Source organism: Piliocolobus tephrosceles, chromosome 4 (assembly GCF_002776525.5).
Source record: "Piliocolobus tephrosceles isolate RC106 chromosome 4, ASM277652v3, whole genome shotgun sequence".
Taxonomy (NCBI): Eukaryota; Metazoa; Chordata; class Mammalia; order Primates; family Cercopithecidae; genus Piliocolobus; species Piliocolobus tephrosceles.
This window is the reverse complement of record NC_045437.1, coordinates 37,966,271-37,981,377: the sequence shown is the minus strand read 5'-3', so window position 1 is coordinate 37,981,377 and position 15,107 is coordinate 37,966,271. Positions and strand designations below refer to the sequence as shown.

The following is a 15,107-nucleotide window of genomic DNA, read 5'->3' as shown; positions in this document are numbered from 1 at the left end:
TTTTTGTACTTGATTGAAGTCGATTTTCTAATTACAGATTTTGAATGCTTTTCTCACAGTATCACAATGTATTTACTTTTAGGATGGGCAAGGTTACTTAGAAGATCTAGTAAAGGATATTGTTCAGTGGCTCAATGCTTCCTCTGGAATGAAACCTGAAAGAAGTCTTCAAAATAATGGTTTATTGACCACCCTTAGTCAACACTACTTTTTATTTATTGGAACACTTTCTTGCCACCCTCATGGAGTTAAAATGCTGGAAAAATGCAGTGTATTTCAATGGTGAGCATTCCTAAATTTTGTTGCAATATATACATAAACTTTATTTTTAATATAGTTAGATATGGTATGCTTTTTAGTCTGTGTACATGTGTTTGGTTAAGTTTTGTTTTAAATTAGCATTATCTTTGCTTTAATATTCTTTTTTACATGATACTTGTTATTAAATGCTTTCTTTCCAAAAAGCTTGTTTATATTAGGAATTTTTTAAATATACATTGAACTGTCTTCATGCTCTTCCCACTCCAGCATTCAAAATAGTAACTATGTGTGATGATTGATGTGTTCATTGATTGTGGTAATTTTCACAATGTATGTGTATATCAAATCAAGTTGTACACCTTGAATAATACAATTTTTATTTGTCATTTATACTTCAGTAAAGCTGGAAAAATATTTGTTTAATGCATCAATATAGTAATTTCTTTTAACCTTTCTTCTTATTTTTTTTTTAAGTCTCCTTAATCTTTGCTCCTTGAAAAACCAAGATCACTTGCTTAAACTTACTGTTTCCAGCTTGGACTATAGCAGAGATGGATTGGCTAGAGTCATCCTTTCCAAAATTTTAACTGCAGCTACTGATGTGAGTATAATATAGCCAGTAAAACTATTTCTATAAACAATTAATTTGCTACTTTATGAATTTTGGGCTAAGTAAAATTAATTTTAAATTCTAAGAATATGATATGGAAATTGAGTTTACTTTAAAATTTTAGTTTCTCCAAGGAACTCCATATAGTACTCATATTTTTATATCATGGAGAAGAAGCTGCTAGATAGAAAGGGAAGTATTTTATTTTACAAGAACCACAAAAGTATTCATATAAAGGGCTAGACCACCAGTTCCAGTCGTTCTTCCCTTTTCAAGTAGCGGGACTCTCCCAAAATAAAATCAAATAGGTTATTTATGGTGAAGGTTTTTTTTTTTTTTTTTTTTTAAATGTATTCATTTATCTTTATAGGCCTGCAGGCTCTATGCAACAAAACATTTAAGGGTATTATTGAGAGCTAATGTTGAATTCTTTAATAATTGGGGAATTGAGTTGTTAGTGACCCAGCTACATGATAAAAACAAAACGATTTCTTCTGAAGCTCTTGATATCCTCGATGAAGCATGTGAAGACAAGGTAAATGTTCATTTTTTATAATTTAATACTTATATTTTTTTTGAAATACTCATTTGACAGTTTTGTAAAAGTATATAATAGGCATTTTGGAACTAAAACATTTTCTATTTTTATGCAATTATAAAAAATAATGATAATCTCTTTTAGGCCAATCTTCATGCTCTCATTCAGATGAAACCAGCTTTATCCCACCTTGGAGACAAGGGTTTGCTTCTCCTCCTGAGGTAAATTTTAAGTAAATTTTCAATTATGTTTTTTTTTTGTGTTCTTTGGCAGTGTATATTAAAGATAAATTCAAATCCAAATAGGAAGTACTCTAAAGAGTTTACCTTTTAACATCTGAAATAAACCTATTTTAGACCTTGTACATCCTTTAATATTGAAACATTGTCTTCATTGTTTTGGGTTTTTTTGTTTTGTTTTGTTTTTTTAATTGGGCTGTTCATACTTTTCATGACATTTTCCTTTTTTTCTTTTTTCTTTTTTTTTTAAGACAGAGCCTCACTTTGTCATTCAGGCTAGAGTGCAATGATCCAATCTTGGCTCGATGCAACATTTACTGCCTCCCAAGTTCAAGTGATTCTCCTGCCTCAGCCTCCTGAGTAACTGGGACTAAAGGCTCACGCCACCACACCCAGCTGATTTCTTGTATTTTTAGTAGAGACAGAGTTTCACCATGTTGGCCAGGCTGGTCTCAAATTCTTGACCTCAGGTGATCCACTCACCTTGGCCTCCCACAGTGCTGGAATTACAGGCCTGAGCCACTGTGCCTGGCTGACATTTTCTTTATTGTGATTGGGTTCTTGTGTTGTTGCAAAGATTGTAAAAATTTTTTTGTAATTGAAGTTATAATAAATTATAGTTGACCTTTTAGTTTTATGAAGGAACTGTTCCTAAAGTCTTTTAGCTCCTTATACTTTTTAAAATTTTAGTTATTTTAGCTTCTTAAGACACTTTTTTTGCCAGACTCAATGTTAAACTATTGCTTGTTTTAATTTGCAGATTTCTCTCCATTCCAAAAGGGTTTTCCTATCTGAATGAAAGAGGTTATGTAGCAAAACAATTGGAAAAGTGGCACAAGGTAACTTCTTATTTGAATAAGGTTGAATTTGTGTGTTTTTATCTTCTGAAATTGATTTGTGAATTTAGAAGGATGGTTTTTTATATCAGTGTTTTGAAATTAATAAGGTTAAATATTTAAACATCCATATCAAGTTATCAAGTTGAGTCCTAAATTCTGCATAATTGTTAGTATTTATAATTATACATTTTTTTAAACTACAGTTATTTATTTTATTCTGAACTGTTGACTGTATTCATTCTATTGAAATTTGACTTTCAACTCATTTGATTTTATAATCTAATTTATTGGCCCTATTTATCATTTCTTTCATTCTTGGGTCCCTTAATATAACCTACAACTTTGCTTATGCCCTTTTAAGCTAAAATTAAAATGATTTTTTTAAATGAAGGGAGATTGAAATCCCAAGGAGATATAATCATTTAATTAAACTTTATTTTAGGATACTACTTTACCTAAATCTGAGAATGAACTTCTTGCTGTCATAGGGAAACCTGATAAGAAGGGAGTGGTTTGAAGATATGAAACAACTTTTCTAGCTTTTCTTTAGCTGGTGATTGCTGTGGCTTCATTATTTTGTTTGAAGTATTATAAGTCATCAAAGCATCTTGGAAACCCATGGTCAGAATGATCTTTACCAATATAAATGATTTTTAGATTTTTCATCATTTCAGATCAGTTATCCTATTTTCTCTTTTTTGTTAACATAGTTACAGATTCTTTTATAGTGTCTGTATTGAACCGTATTTCATAAGAGATACTCCTAAATGGACTAAAACTTTGAAGCATACCACTTAAGGCATGAAGTCTTTTAGTATTTGATGAATTATAGAACTGAGACAAGATGTGATAGGTTTGTTTCCTAGAAGATGTATTTAAATCATCATAATAAAATTTATTATACAAATCATAGCAGTAGAAAATTGCTTAGAATATTGGTGCAGTGCTTACAAATAGTAAGCATAAAGTATTTAAGAGCTATAACAAACTCATATGCAAGGTATAAGGGGGGAACACAGAGGAGAGATTAATGATTGAGCTTTAGGGATTATCAAGAGAAATGTTGGATAGGCGCAGTAGATGTGATACTTGAAATGGTCTTGAGGAGTAAATAGGCAAATAAATTACAAGAAGGGTATCCACGGAAGGAGCAGAATAAAACTGTATAGATTATTGGAACATTATAGACTTATGAAGAAAGTCATATTCCAATGTAGTTGGAACTAAGATAAGTGTGGAGTGGCAAGATGAGGCTGGAATGGTAAATTAAAGCTGGATTGTAAAAGGCCTCATAAGCCATATTATATCATCCTAAGGGATTTCGATTGTGTATGTAGGGGGGAATCCTTAACAGCTTTTAAAGAGTTATGAGTTGTACTTTAGTAATCCGACCGGTTGCAGTGAAGAGGCGAAATTTTGATCATTGAAGGGAAAGTCTAGGAATATTGACACGAGTTTAGAAACCGGAATTGATGAGTGCCTGAACTTCACTGGTAGTTAGGTTGAATAGATAAGGACACATTTTCTGGGCATTTTCAAAATAAGATGGACAGAATTTATGGACTGATTGGATACAGTAAATAAGAGGTCCAACTTGGCTCATAAGGTTTCTAATTTAATGAGTGAATATATAATGGATCACTATTAAGAGATCACATTTATAAAAAGTGGTTTGCTAAGATTAGGATAATGAATTTTCAGTATGTTGAACTGGCATTGCCTGTGCGATGACCAAGTGATGGCTTAAAAATGTGGATCTGGAGCTCAGATTTGTGAGGAAGATGGCAGATATGGGGGATCATTAGTATGTAGTAGTAGTTGAAACCTGAGCCGAAAGCTTATGGGTATGATAGAACATTTGCATTCATAATACCTTCATCTGTCTACCCTTTGCTAAGTATCTGACGTATTTTAAATTTAGTGACTGTCATGGTGATACTACGTGCAATTAAAACAATATTATCTTCTAGGAATATAACTCAAAATATGTTGACTTGATTGAGGAACAACTCAATGAAGCACTTACTACTTATCGGAAGCCTGTTGATGGTGATAACTATGTTCGTCGGAGTAACCAAAGGTGTGTACCCAGTGCTAGTTCTCAGTTATCAGATTTAAAACCAGTTCATCATAAAGTGTTTTTAACATTTCTGAGTTTTTGTACATTCTGTTTCTTACATGATATAGGAAGAATCTTAACGTGCAGCGTTAATTGCTCAAAAATTCAGTGGCATGCATAGCATGTTGAATATCCTTACTGATAACGCATTCAGATATACTCCATGCTGGCACCCCAGTATGTATCTCTAGCCCTAGATTCTCTTACCAGTACTTTGAGATCTGATAAACTGTTACAGGTTGAGCATCACTTATCCAAAATATTTGAGTCCAGAAATGTTTCACATTTCAGATTTTTTCACATTTTGGAATATTTGCATATATATAACGAGGTATCTTGGGAATGGTACCCAAGTCTAAACATGACATTAATCTGTTTCATACACACCTTATACACATAGCCTAAACATAATTTTATGCAGTGTTATAAGTAATTTTGTGTATGAAATAGTTTGCATTAAATACTAATGTGTGGAATTTTCCACTTACAGTGTCATGTCGGCGCTTAAAATGTTTTGGATTTTGGATCATTTTGGATTAGGGATGCTCAGCCTGTATTTTACCTGAGAAATCCTCATTCCTTCTTACTTTCATATTTTTATTTATGCTGGAGAGTTGTATCTAATTTTATTTATCAAATACTTATTAATACTCTTTTGTTCTGATTAGCATATTTAAATTAACCAGGAGATATAATAATCGTCTTTATTATACTAGATTACAGCGTCCTCATGTCTACCTGCCTATACACCTTTATGGACAACTAGTACACCATAAAACAGGCTGCCATTTGTTGGAAGTACAGGTAAAAACATAATTCATTTATTTTAAGTAGCTACAATAGTAAAAAAACAAAATCTTAACATTGCTAAAGTATCACCTTTGCAAAAACTTCTCAGTAGCCTTAATATCAGTGGTGTAATAGCTTTTAAATTCATCTATTTTGTAATTGACTTAGGCATTCTGTATTTATTAACCTGAGAAATATTAATGGCCTTGCAGTCCATTAACTGACTTGTGTATGACCTTTTGAATAACTAACTTGTTATGTAGAGTAAGCAGTCCAATGAAGGTCTGAGTTCTTTTCTTACAGTGTATTGGAGAAATTCAGATCTCCAAAACCGTACTGAAAAACTGAGTTTTTCTTCCACTCGTTGGGAAATTAAACTGAACCTGATACAGATTAAGTTATCCTTGTTGAGCAGTAAATTGAAAGTTGCTGGTTGTGAGCACATTTTATTCTCATGTACTTCATGGAATGTAACAAGCATAGGCAAGCAGTTGTTCTTTGAGTTATAATATGTACAACGCCATTTATGGTTCTGAATACATCATGCAACTGTTTTCAATAAATGTAACTTTTCTCTTATTTTAGAAATAAATAGTTACAGGAATATTTGTTTATGAGACAGAACAATAGTTATTTAACAATTTAGTTCCTTTTTGTATCAGTGTTCATCTCAGGAGCACAAAGTTTTACATAAATGTACTCTCTAGTTTCATGTGTTTTTATATTATGTCTGTGAAAACTATTGGGACAGGTATTTTCATATTAACATTTGAAAATTTCACTAAAAATTTAAATGATTTTCTCAGTGTTACTACTTACATAGTATGATAAAACCTAAGCACTAATTTACTTTCTGTTTTAAAGAATAAGTATGATTGTTTAGTAATACTAAGTGCCAAGTACTTTGGTAAGCACTGTATGTGCAATAATTTATTAAATCCTGAAACCTTATGATGCAAATGTTATTATCACTCTTCTAAATATTAGGAAATCAAAGGGTGGGGAGATGAAGTAACTTGCCCAAGGCCACGCAGTTAGTAAGTGATGATTCTAGAAGGTGAATTCAGAACCCCTGCCCTAATGCTGCTTCTCAAGAAATTTTACATAAAATTATTTAGAACTTTAAGTATGCAAAAATGACAAAAAGCAAACGTTATATAGGTTTTATGATGCAATAAGAAAATAAATACATAAATATATTATTACTCATGCTATTTTTTTTTATTTCTCCAGAATATTATTACAGAACTCTGTCGTAATGTTCGTACACCAGATTTGGATAAATGGGAAGAAATTAAAAAACTGAAAGCATCTCTTTGGGCCTTGGTTTGTAATAAACACTTCTGTAAGATCTTTACAATTTTTAGATTTTTCAGGTTTTTTTTTCATTTATACTAAATAGATAAATATTATTTTCTTTGGAACTTCTTCTTAGATTAATATTCAAGACTGGATTGTTCCTGCCAATTTAAGTATTATCTCTATGTTGAAGAATAGTTGGTTGAACTATTAGTTTCGTGACTTTTGTTTTGTTGCTAAGACAACTAGAATTAATTCATGCCTAATGTTCTTTACTTGAGGAGGCTTTTACATTTTTTTCTGTCTCAGAGATGAGGTTAAATTTGTTTCTTAGTAGCTTTCCAAATCTTTTGAAAGAGTTACTCTTGTAAATATATTTGATGTAAGTGATTTCTTTTCTTTCAGGGAAATATCGGCTCATCAAATTGGGGTCTCAATTTGCTACATGAAGAAAACGTGATTCCAGATATACTAAAACTTGCAAAACAGTGTGAAGTTCTCTCCATCAGAGGGTAGGGCATTTAACTCAGAAATCTTTCTAATGTAGACATTGTTATTCACAAATGGATGTTAGGGAAAAGTATTTTATGATTAAGTGCAGTGCATAACTGTTAATCCACTGAAAGTTCTAATGATACAAGATTATTAACTGTATTAAGTTAAACATAAACGAACTCCTTGTTTACTATTGTAATTTGATTTTTATTATGATATTGAAGTGTACCTTGTAGGTAACAGGTAAGGCATAGTGTTATACAGATATTCCAATAGTCCAGTTGCCCAGCTGTTCCAGATTTGTACTAGAAAAGCTAATATATATCTTTTTGCTTATATTGCATTGTGTTCTTTTTGTTTTGTTGTAATTACTATCTTTATTGGGAAAGTTTGCTTGTTTTTTATTGCTGCTAGTTTATTCCTAACTGTTTTAATAAGTTTTTTTTTTTTTTTCCACAAATGAAACCATCTTGGTGGGTTTTAGAGAAAGTTCAAAGTACTTATAGCAAATGAATCTGGTTGCTTTAAGAAATCTCATCTTGGAATTATAACTGTTTTTACTGCATCTTTTATATACAGGACCTGTGTATATGTACTTGGGCTCATAGCTAAAACCAAACAAGGCTGTGATATTCTAAAATGTCACAACTGGGATGCTGTGAGGCATAGTCGCAAACATCTGTGGCCAGTGGTTCCAGATGATGTGGAACAACTCTGTAATGAACTTTCATCTATTCCAAGCACTCTAAGTTTGAACTCAGAGTCAACCAGCTCTAGACATAATAGTGAAAGTGAATCTGTGCCATCGAGTGAGTATCCTGACAGGTTCATTTAAAGTTAGCAAATGTTAACATTTATATTTGAATTTTAAAATTTAAATGTATTTGTTACATTCCTAATTTGCGTTTGTCTAAGATAATTTTTTGGCAATAATAGCCTCTTAGAGAATGTATATCTTTTCATAACACAGTATAATCACCAGCTTACATTATTCTCTTTCCTTCTTAGTAGCTTTTGAGAATTCCTACAAAGTTATGTAATAAGCCATGTGCCAGAAGAACCAGTCCTCCTTTTTTTGGCAGAAAAGAAACAAATATAATAAGTATTTATTTATCTACCTTCTTTATTTAATCTTCTTACTCATTTTTCAGATACCGAGATTATTGAGCCAGAATATATTTTTAACAGATATTACATTCACATCTTCATTTTTGAGAGAAGCACTAAATTTTAAAATAGTGAAATTGTTAATAGAGTAGCAAAAATAGTTATACATAAAATGATTTGTGGTTTTAAGTCCTGTGCTAAGTGGTGTTAGGTGTATAAAATTTAAGGCATGGTTCTTCCTTTTAAGAAGATAGTGTCAGATTTATCAGACTGTGTATTTCACCAAATCTGAGATGCCATGAATTATGAAATGTACCAATATTTTGTGTACCACAAAAGAAGAAGAGAAAGTGCTGCCTATTAAACTAGGACATACTACTATTGCAAGATGCATTCTGATTTTAGAATCAGATTCTGTGTGAAAATAGAAGAGATTAAATGTGGAAAGTGTGCATCTTACAACTGACAAAATATAGAAATGGCAATGCAGTATGCAAGTTCACTTAGGATTTTCTTTTACCTTCTTTCAAAATGTATTTGAAGTAGTTTATAATTATTCAACAGAGAAGTTAACAATAAAAGAAAAATCCTATTAGATGTCATTAGGCACTCACTTGAGTTGCATCTTCTAGTAGAGTTGGGCACTAAATTTAATGAGTTTCTTAGTATCTAAGGTAAAATGGGAAATAAGCATAATTTAAACATGAATTTAAAATGTTATCACTTGGTTCTCTGTAAGTATATTTTAAGATTGGGAATTCATTTCTTACAAGAGGAATTTCTCCTGCCTATAGTAATTTAAAGATGAACTACCAGGAATCTGTAGTAACTGAGTAAGCATCCTTGGTCAAGTCTCCTTTTTCCCTTTAATTTCATCATGAATATTCTCATAAATTACATAATTTTACTTTTTATTCAAGTCCAAACTCTGGGTTTCAAGAAGGATATTTTCATGTAGCTGAATGGTTTAACCCTTTATTTTTAAATTTTTTCCTCTAGATGACTAAAAAAATATTTCCTGAAATGTGATGTCACTAGTAGTTACCATGAATTTGTCATTTTTTATGTGTTTCTATTAATTGATCCTTCAATCATAGGTATGTTCATATTGGAGGATGACCGGTTCGGCAGCAGCTCTACTAGTACATTTTTCCTTGATATCAATGAAGATACAGAGCCAGCATTTTATGACCGGTCTGGACCCATAAAGGATAAAAATTCGTTCCCTTTCTTTGCTTCTAGTAAACTTGTGAAGAATCGTATCTTAAATTCGCTTACTTTGCCTAACAAAAAACATCGTAGTAGCAGTGATCCAAAAGGAGGGAAACTGTCATCTGAAAGTAAGACAAGCAACAGGCGAATCAGAACACTTACGGAGCCCAGTGTTGATTTTAATCATAGTGATGATTTTACACCCGAATCCACTGTACAGAAAACATTACAATTAGAGACTTCATTTATGGGGAATAAGCACATTGAAGACACTGGTAGTACACCAAGCATTGGAGAAAATGACTTAAAATTCACCAAGAATTTTGGTACAGAGAATCACAGAGAAAATACAAGCCGAGAGAGGTTAGTAGAAAGTTCAACAAGCTCACATATGAAGATGCGTAGCCAAAGTTTTAATACAGACACTACAACAAGTGGCATAAGTTCAATGAGCTCAAGTCCTTCACGAGAGACAGTAGGTGTAGATGCTACAACTATGGACACAGACTGTGGAAGCATGAGTACTGTGGTAAGTACTAAAACTGTTAAGACAAGCCACTATTTGACGCCACAGTCTAACCATCTGTCTCTCTCCAAATCAAATTCGGTGTCCCTGGTGCCTCCAGGTTCTTCTCATACGCTTCCTAGAAGAGCACAGTCCCTTAAAGCACCCTCTATTGCTACAATTAAAAGTCTAGCAGATTGTAACTTTAGTTACACAAGTTCTAGAGATGCTTTTGGCTATGCTACACTGAAAAGACTACAACAACAAAGAATGCATCCATCCTTATCTCACTCTGAAGCTTTGGCATCTCCAGCAAAAGATGTGCTATTTACTGATACCATCACCATGAAGGCCAACAGTTTTGAGTCCCGATTAACACCAAGCAGGTGAGCAAATACATGTTTAGAAGTGACCAACCCTGTCTCTACTAAGAATACAAAAAGTTAGCCGGGCCTAGTGGCGGGCGCCTGTAGTACCAGCTACTCGGGAGGCTGAGGCAGGAGAATGGCGTGACCCTGGGAGGCGGAGCTTGTAGTAAGCCGAGATCGCGCCACTGCACTCCAGCCTGGGCGACAGAGCAAGACTCCGTCTCAAAAAAAAAAGAAGTGACCAATAGTGGTTGCATTTTAACAGATTTAAATACAAAACGTTAGCCAGGTTTTTTTAAACACTACATAAGCCTCATAACTGACCTATTATAATTGTTTACTATGGTAGGCTATAAGCTCCTTGTTACCCGATATGACTTGAAATAGATTCTTGCAGCTGCGAGGGGGGAAAAAATCCTATAGGCCCTGAAAATAAACACACATGCTTTGCAAAGGACATACAAGTCACAAGCTTTTTTTTATTTATTTCTCGCTTCTGCAAGGATCGATTTTAAAAAGAAGCATGTCGGGGGAATCAGGAGCTTAAGACCTACAATAACAAACAACCTTTTCAGGTAGGTCAATTTAAGGCTCCACAAGTTGACCTCTTTATTATTTTTTTAAAAAGATAACTGAAAATTGCAGTGAAATTATTTTCACTTTAAGTAGCTGTGATTATTAAATAGGAACCTAATAAACACTAAATGAATTACTTGATCCTCATGACTCAGCAGGGATTTCGATAACATATTTAGATTATATCAAGCTAGTCAAAGTGAATAGTTTAGATTTTACTTTTAAAAGATACACATTATTTGTTGCAAAAAAGTTTTGTAGCTATAATTTTTGTGATTGGACCAAATGCTTCTAAACAGCTTTCCTTAGTTTTAAATTATTCATTTACATTTATTTAAGTGGATTAATATATGTCAACTACTTATTTGTCAACAATGTATGTTAGAATACTGTAGCACATATTAAGCACTCAATAAAAGTTAGCTATTATTTTTATCATCATTGGTTGTTATTTAATGTAATCCATCTAGCCCTTACATTATTCTTAATAACATTAAGCAGTTTTGTTTCAATAATACTTAACACATTTAATAGAATGTTTCCTGGTAGCAGACGACAAATTATGTACCCTTGTAGGATTTAAGAAATGGTGCAGCAATGTCTCATCTATCTGGAACTCACTAGCTTTCACAACCTTGTCCAGGACAAAGCCAGGGAAACTTCTCAACAGCTCACTGCAGTAAATCTATGCAGTAAAGTTCATGAATTTCAAAAATTCCTAAGCCTCAGTTACCTTTTCTAGTGAAGATTGCACTAGATCAGTGGTTTTAAGCTTTTGTATTGTTGTTTTTTAAGCAGAGAAATTCCTCTTCCACATAAAGGTTTATATGGAAACCCAATAGGTAGAACAGATAAAAAGGGAGCTATACTGGTTGAAATAGGAATTGGGAAGGGGAATTATCCAATAATTGTTTTCCTCCCACTCCGGTAATCCTTGAAGAGTTTTATGGAATCAAAGAAATGTAACAGATTACAGTTTGAAAGACTGTTTTTTGGGGTGAAAATTAGGAGCTTGGTTTTTGCTATGATAATCTTAATAGCTACTATTTAGAAAGCGTTTATTTTGTGTGTTTTACAAAATAATTCTTTGATTTAATATTAGGCTGCATTCATACATTTTAAAGACTTGGTTTTCCAAATAAAAATATCTTCATATAAATGTATATAAATGTGGAACCTTGCATAGTGCCTTGTATGTATACAGCAGATGCCAAGTAAATATTTTAGCATGTCTGTTGCATAAGTAAGAATCTGTATGAGAAAGATGTATCTTATGGAAATACCAGTGTATCATATTTGTTATGGAATCTCTAGTAGTAAGGAGTATGTTGTGGAAATATCAGTGCTTTATGCCAGGATATCTCTTGTTATAAATGACCATTTTGCTCTTGTGTCTGTCTTGTGTGCTACATAAATCTTATGTTGATAATGAAGGCATTAAGGTAATTATCACACAAATAATGATATATAATTGATCTTATTTTTTATAAATATAATATTAAATAGAGTTAATACACATATCGTTAATTACATAAATACCAAATCTAGTAGTCTCAAGTGATTATGAAGATAGTCCTTGGACCATGCTCTGACTTCTGAGGTCAGTTTCCTTTTTTACTTCTAAATGTTGAAAGTTATTCTAATTGCCCACCTTTTCACCTTTACCTGAGCGACCGTAACAATTGTTTTTGATAACAGTCAACATTACTGATGACCTTTTACATAGAAGTCTATAACAGCTAATATTTTAAAGTGTTTATGTGTTCCCAGTAAACAAGATGACACTGCTTAATACATGACTAGCTGCTTGTCTTTTATGAAGGTAGGAATATATGTTATTTCTTCATATAATTAAAATAACAGGTCAAGAAACTAATGCAAGTGGTTTTTTTTATGGTTTTATAGGTTCATGAAAGCCTTAAGTTATGCATCCTTAGATAAAGAAGATTTATTGAGTCCTATTAATCAAAATACCCTGCAACGATCCTCCTCAGTGCGGTCCATGGTGTCCAGTGCCACATACGGGGGTTCAGATGATTACATCGGTCTTGCTCTCCCGGTGGATATAAATGATATATTCCAGGTATCATCATACATTTTATTGTTTTCCTATGAGTTGGTTTCCTGTTTTTTCATGTTCTATAACTGCTTACTAGAAGTCATAATTTAGAGTGGGCACTAGTTTGGGGCAGCATGATTTTTAAGACCGTTTTGTTTAAAGAAACTAAGATTAAAATTATTTTACCTGTTTCAACTACTCTGTACTCTTTTATTTAGTCCTTAGAACATTATCCTTCCCTCTCTTCCCATATTAAATCAGTATCTCATTTGATTTCTTTATCCATAGAAATTTATGTAGAAATTTGTGAAATTTCTAACTTGTTTTTTAGTCACTTTTAACTTACACTTCATTTTAAAATCCTCATTCCTATTTATCCCATGAAAGGTAGCCACATGTGGTACCCAGTAATTAAAGGTGACCCTAATCCCAGGAGATGCCCACAGATCTCTAGATGGTATATAGTACTAAAGAACACATTTTCTTAGAAGTTTAAAGACATTTTAGATAAACACTAAAATAATTATTTTAATGTCCATTTACTAAGAATATAATAAAGACTTTTTGGGTTACTTTGTTAAATTTTGGTAGTTGAACCTTCAGTAAACTTGATTATAGGTTCATATGCTATAGTAATTCTATTTTAATTGTATTTTGTTTAATTTTGCTAATTTTCATAAAGTGGGCTTATTTTTATAGCAGGACTTACCATGGTTTATATCTTTTTTAGGTAAAGGATATTCCCTATTTTCAGACAAAAAACATACCACCACATGATGATCGAGGTGCAAGAGCATTTGCCCATGATGCAGGAGGTAATGCATTGTGCTTTGTACTTGTGAGATGCCTCTTTATATTAAAAAGAAAACTCTTAGTTCTGTCCAGTAGGATAACACTAAAAATTTAGGAAGACTCTCTTTTGGATCAACTTTAAAATTATACCAAAACAATTGTTAAAGTCAGCTTAAAATTAAACCACATTTGTGTGTGTGTGTGAGGGACTTAACGTTGTTTTCAGTGAAGTACTCAAACTTTCAAGGAAATAAAAACCAAATTAGTTGTTTCTGTTTTTAAAAAGTAGCACATGAACAATGTGTAACACAAATCCTCATAGATCCAGGAAATAGCTATTTGTTTAGAGTAAGGAGAGATAGAAATGTACTTATAAAATACACGATCTTTGTTATGAACTGTTATATTTTAATATGTAAATATAAGCCACAGGTTTTATAGCTTTATGATTTTGGTGACTTTTTAAACAGATGCCTCTTTATACTTAGAATTATTACATATCTTTAGGCAAATATTGAAGATAGTTGAAATGATGCATTATATAATCTCAGTTTTTCCATTTTGTATTTAAAACTCTATATTAAAGTAACAAACGTCTGCTAGCTTTCCTTATTTTTATAATTTAAGGCAAATTATTCTTTTTTTCTTTCCAGTTAGATTTTTAGTCATAAAATGTGCTTTAGCTTTCTTTAAAATTTCACACAATTTAAGGTACCTTGAAAAGTACTATCTTTATTGGATTATGTTTTATATTTACTTATGCACAGGTCTTCCATCTGGAACTGGAGGTCTTGTAAAAAATTCTTTTCACTTGCTACGACAGCAGATGAGTCTTACGGAAATAATGAATTCAATCCATTCAGATGCCTCTCTGTTTTTAGAAAGTACAGAAGACACTGGACTACAGGAACATACAGATGATAACTGCCTTTATTGTGTCTGTATTGAAATTCTGGGTTTCCAGCCCAGCAACCAACTAAGTGCAATATGTAGTCATTCAGGTAAGTGATCATGTCCTTTGAGGTAAATCCACTTGAATTTGAATCTGACTTGTGGCTCTAGCCACAAGTCATCTCCCAGCCCTATTAATCATATATATATCCTCTTGCTCCATTCTCACTATCTCAGCCTCAGTTCAGTCACTTAGCGTCTCCCTATTGGAGTGTTAGTATTTTAGCCTCTAATTTTGGTCTCTTCCAATTCATCTTTCATACTATATCCTGGAATTAATCTGTGTGCAATTCTTTAATGGCTATTCATTCTTAACACACAAGACACTCTGTCATCTGTCTAGTGGTC

At 32.5% G+C, this 15,107-nt stretch overlaps 1 protein-coding gene across 10 annotated transcripts in view; it reads left to right on the top strand.

Annotated features, from left to right (window-relative positions):
• Positions 1-15,107, top strand: part of RICTOR (RPTOR independent companion of MTOR complex 2) — a 129,282-nt gene that overhangs the window by 106,130 nt on the left and 8,045 nt on the right. For 7 of the 10 annotated variants that reach the window (XM_023216481.3, XM_023216474.3, XM_023216478.2 and 4 more), the window contains 15 exons: positions 83-282; positions 736-862; positions 1,242-1,406; positions 1,554-1,630; positions 2,409-2,487; positions 4,458-4,567; positions 5,323-5,410; positions 6,629-6,721; positions 7,100-7,206; positions 7,769-7,998; positions 9,394-10,399; positions 10,885-10,956; positions 12,863-13,040; positions 13,747-13,831; positions 14,576-14,809. In XM_023216481.3, the coding sequence (XP_023072249.1) occupies positions 83-282; positions 736-862; positions 1,242-1,406; positions 1,554-1,630; positions 2,409-2,487; positions 4,458-4,567; positions 5,323-5,410; positions 6,629-6,721; positions 7,100-7,206; positions 7,769-7,998; positions 9,394-10,399; positions 10,885-10,956; positions 12,863-13,040; positions 13,747-13,831; positions 14,576-14,809 (2,851 nt within the window). The remainder of the gene's footprint in view (positions 1-82; positions 283-735; positions 863-1,241; positions 1,407-1,553; positions 1,631-2,408; positions 2,488-4,457; positions 4,568-5,322; positions 5,411-6,628; positions 6,722-7,099; positions 7,207-7,768; positions 7,999-9,393; positions 10,400-10,884; positions 10,957-12,862; positions 13,041-13,746; positions 13,832-14,575; positions 14,810-15,107) is intronic. The other 3 variants (XM_023216480.3, XM_023216482.3, XM_023216475.3) reach the window with 3 other exon arrangements.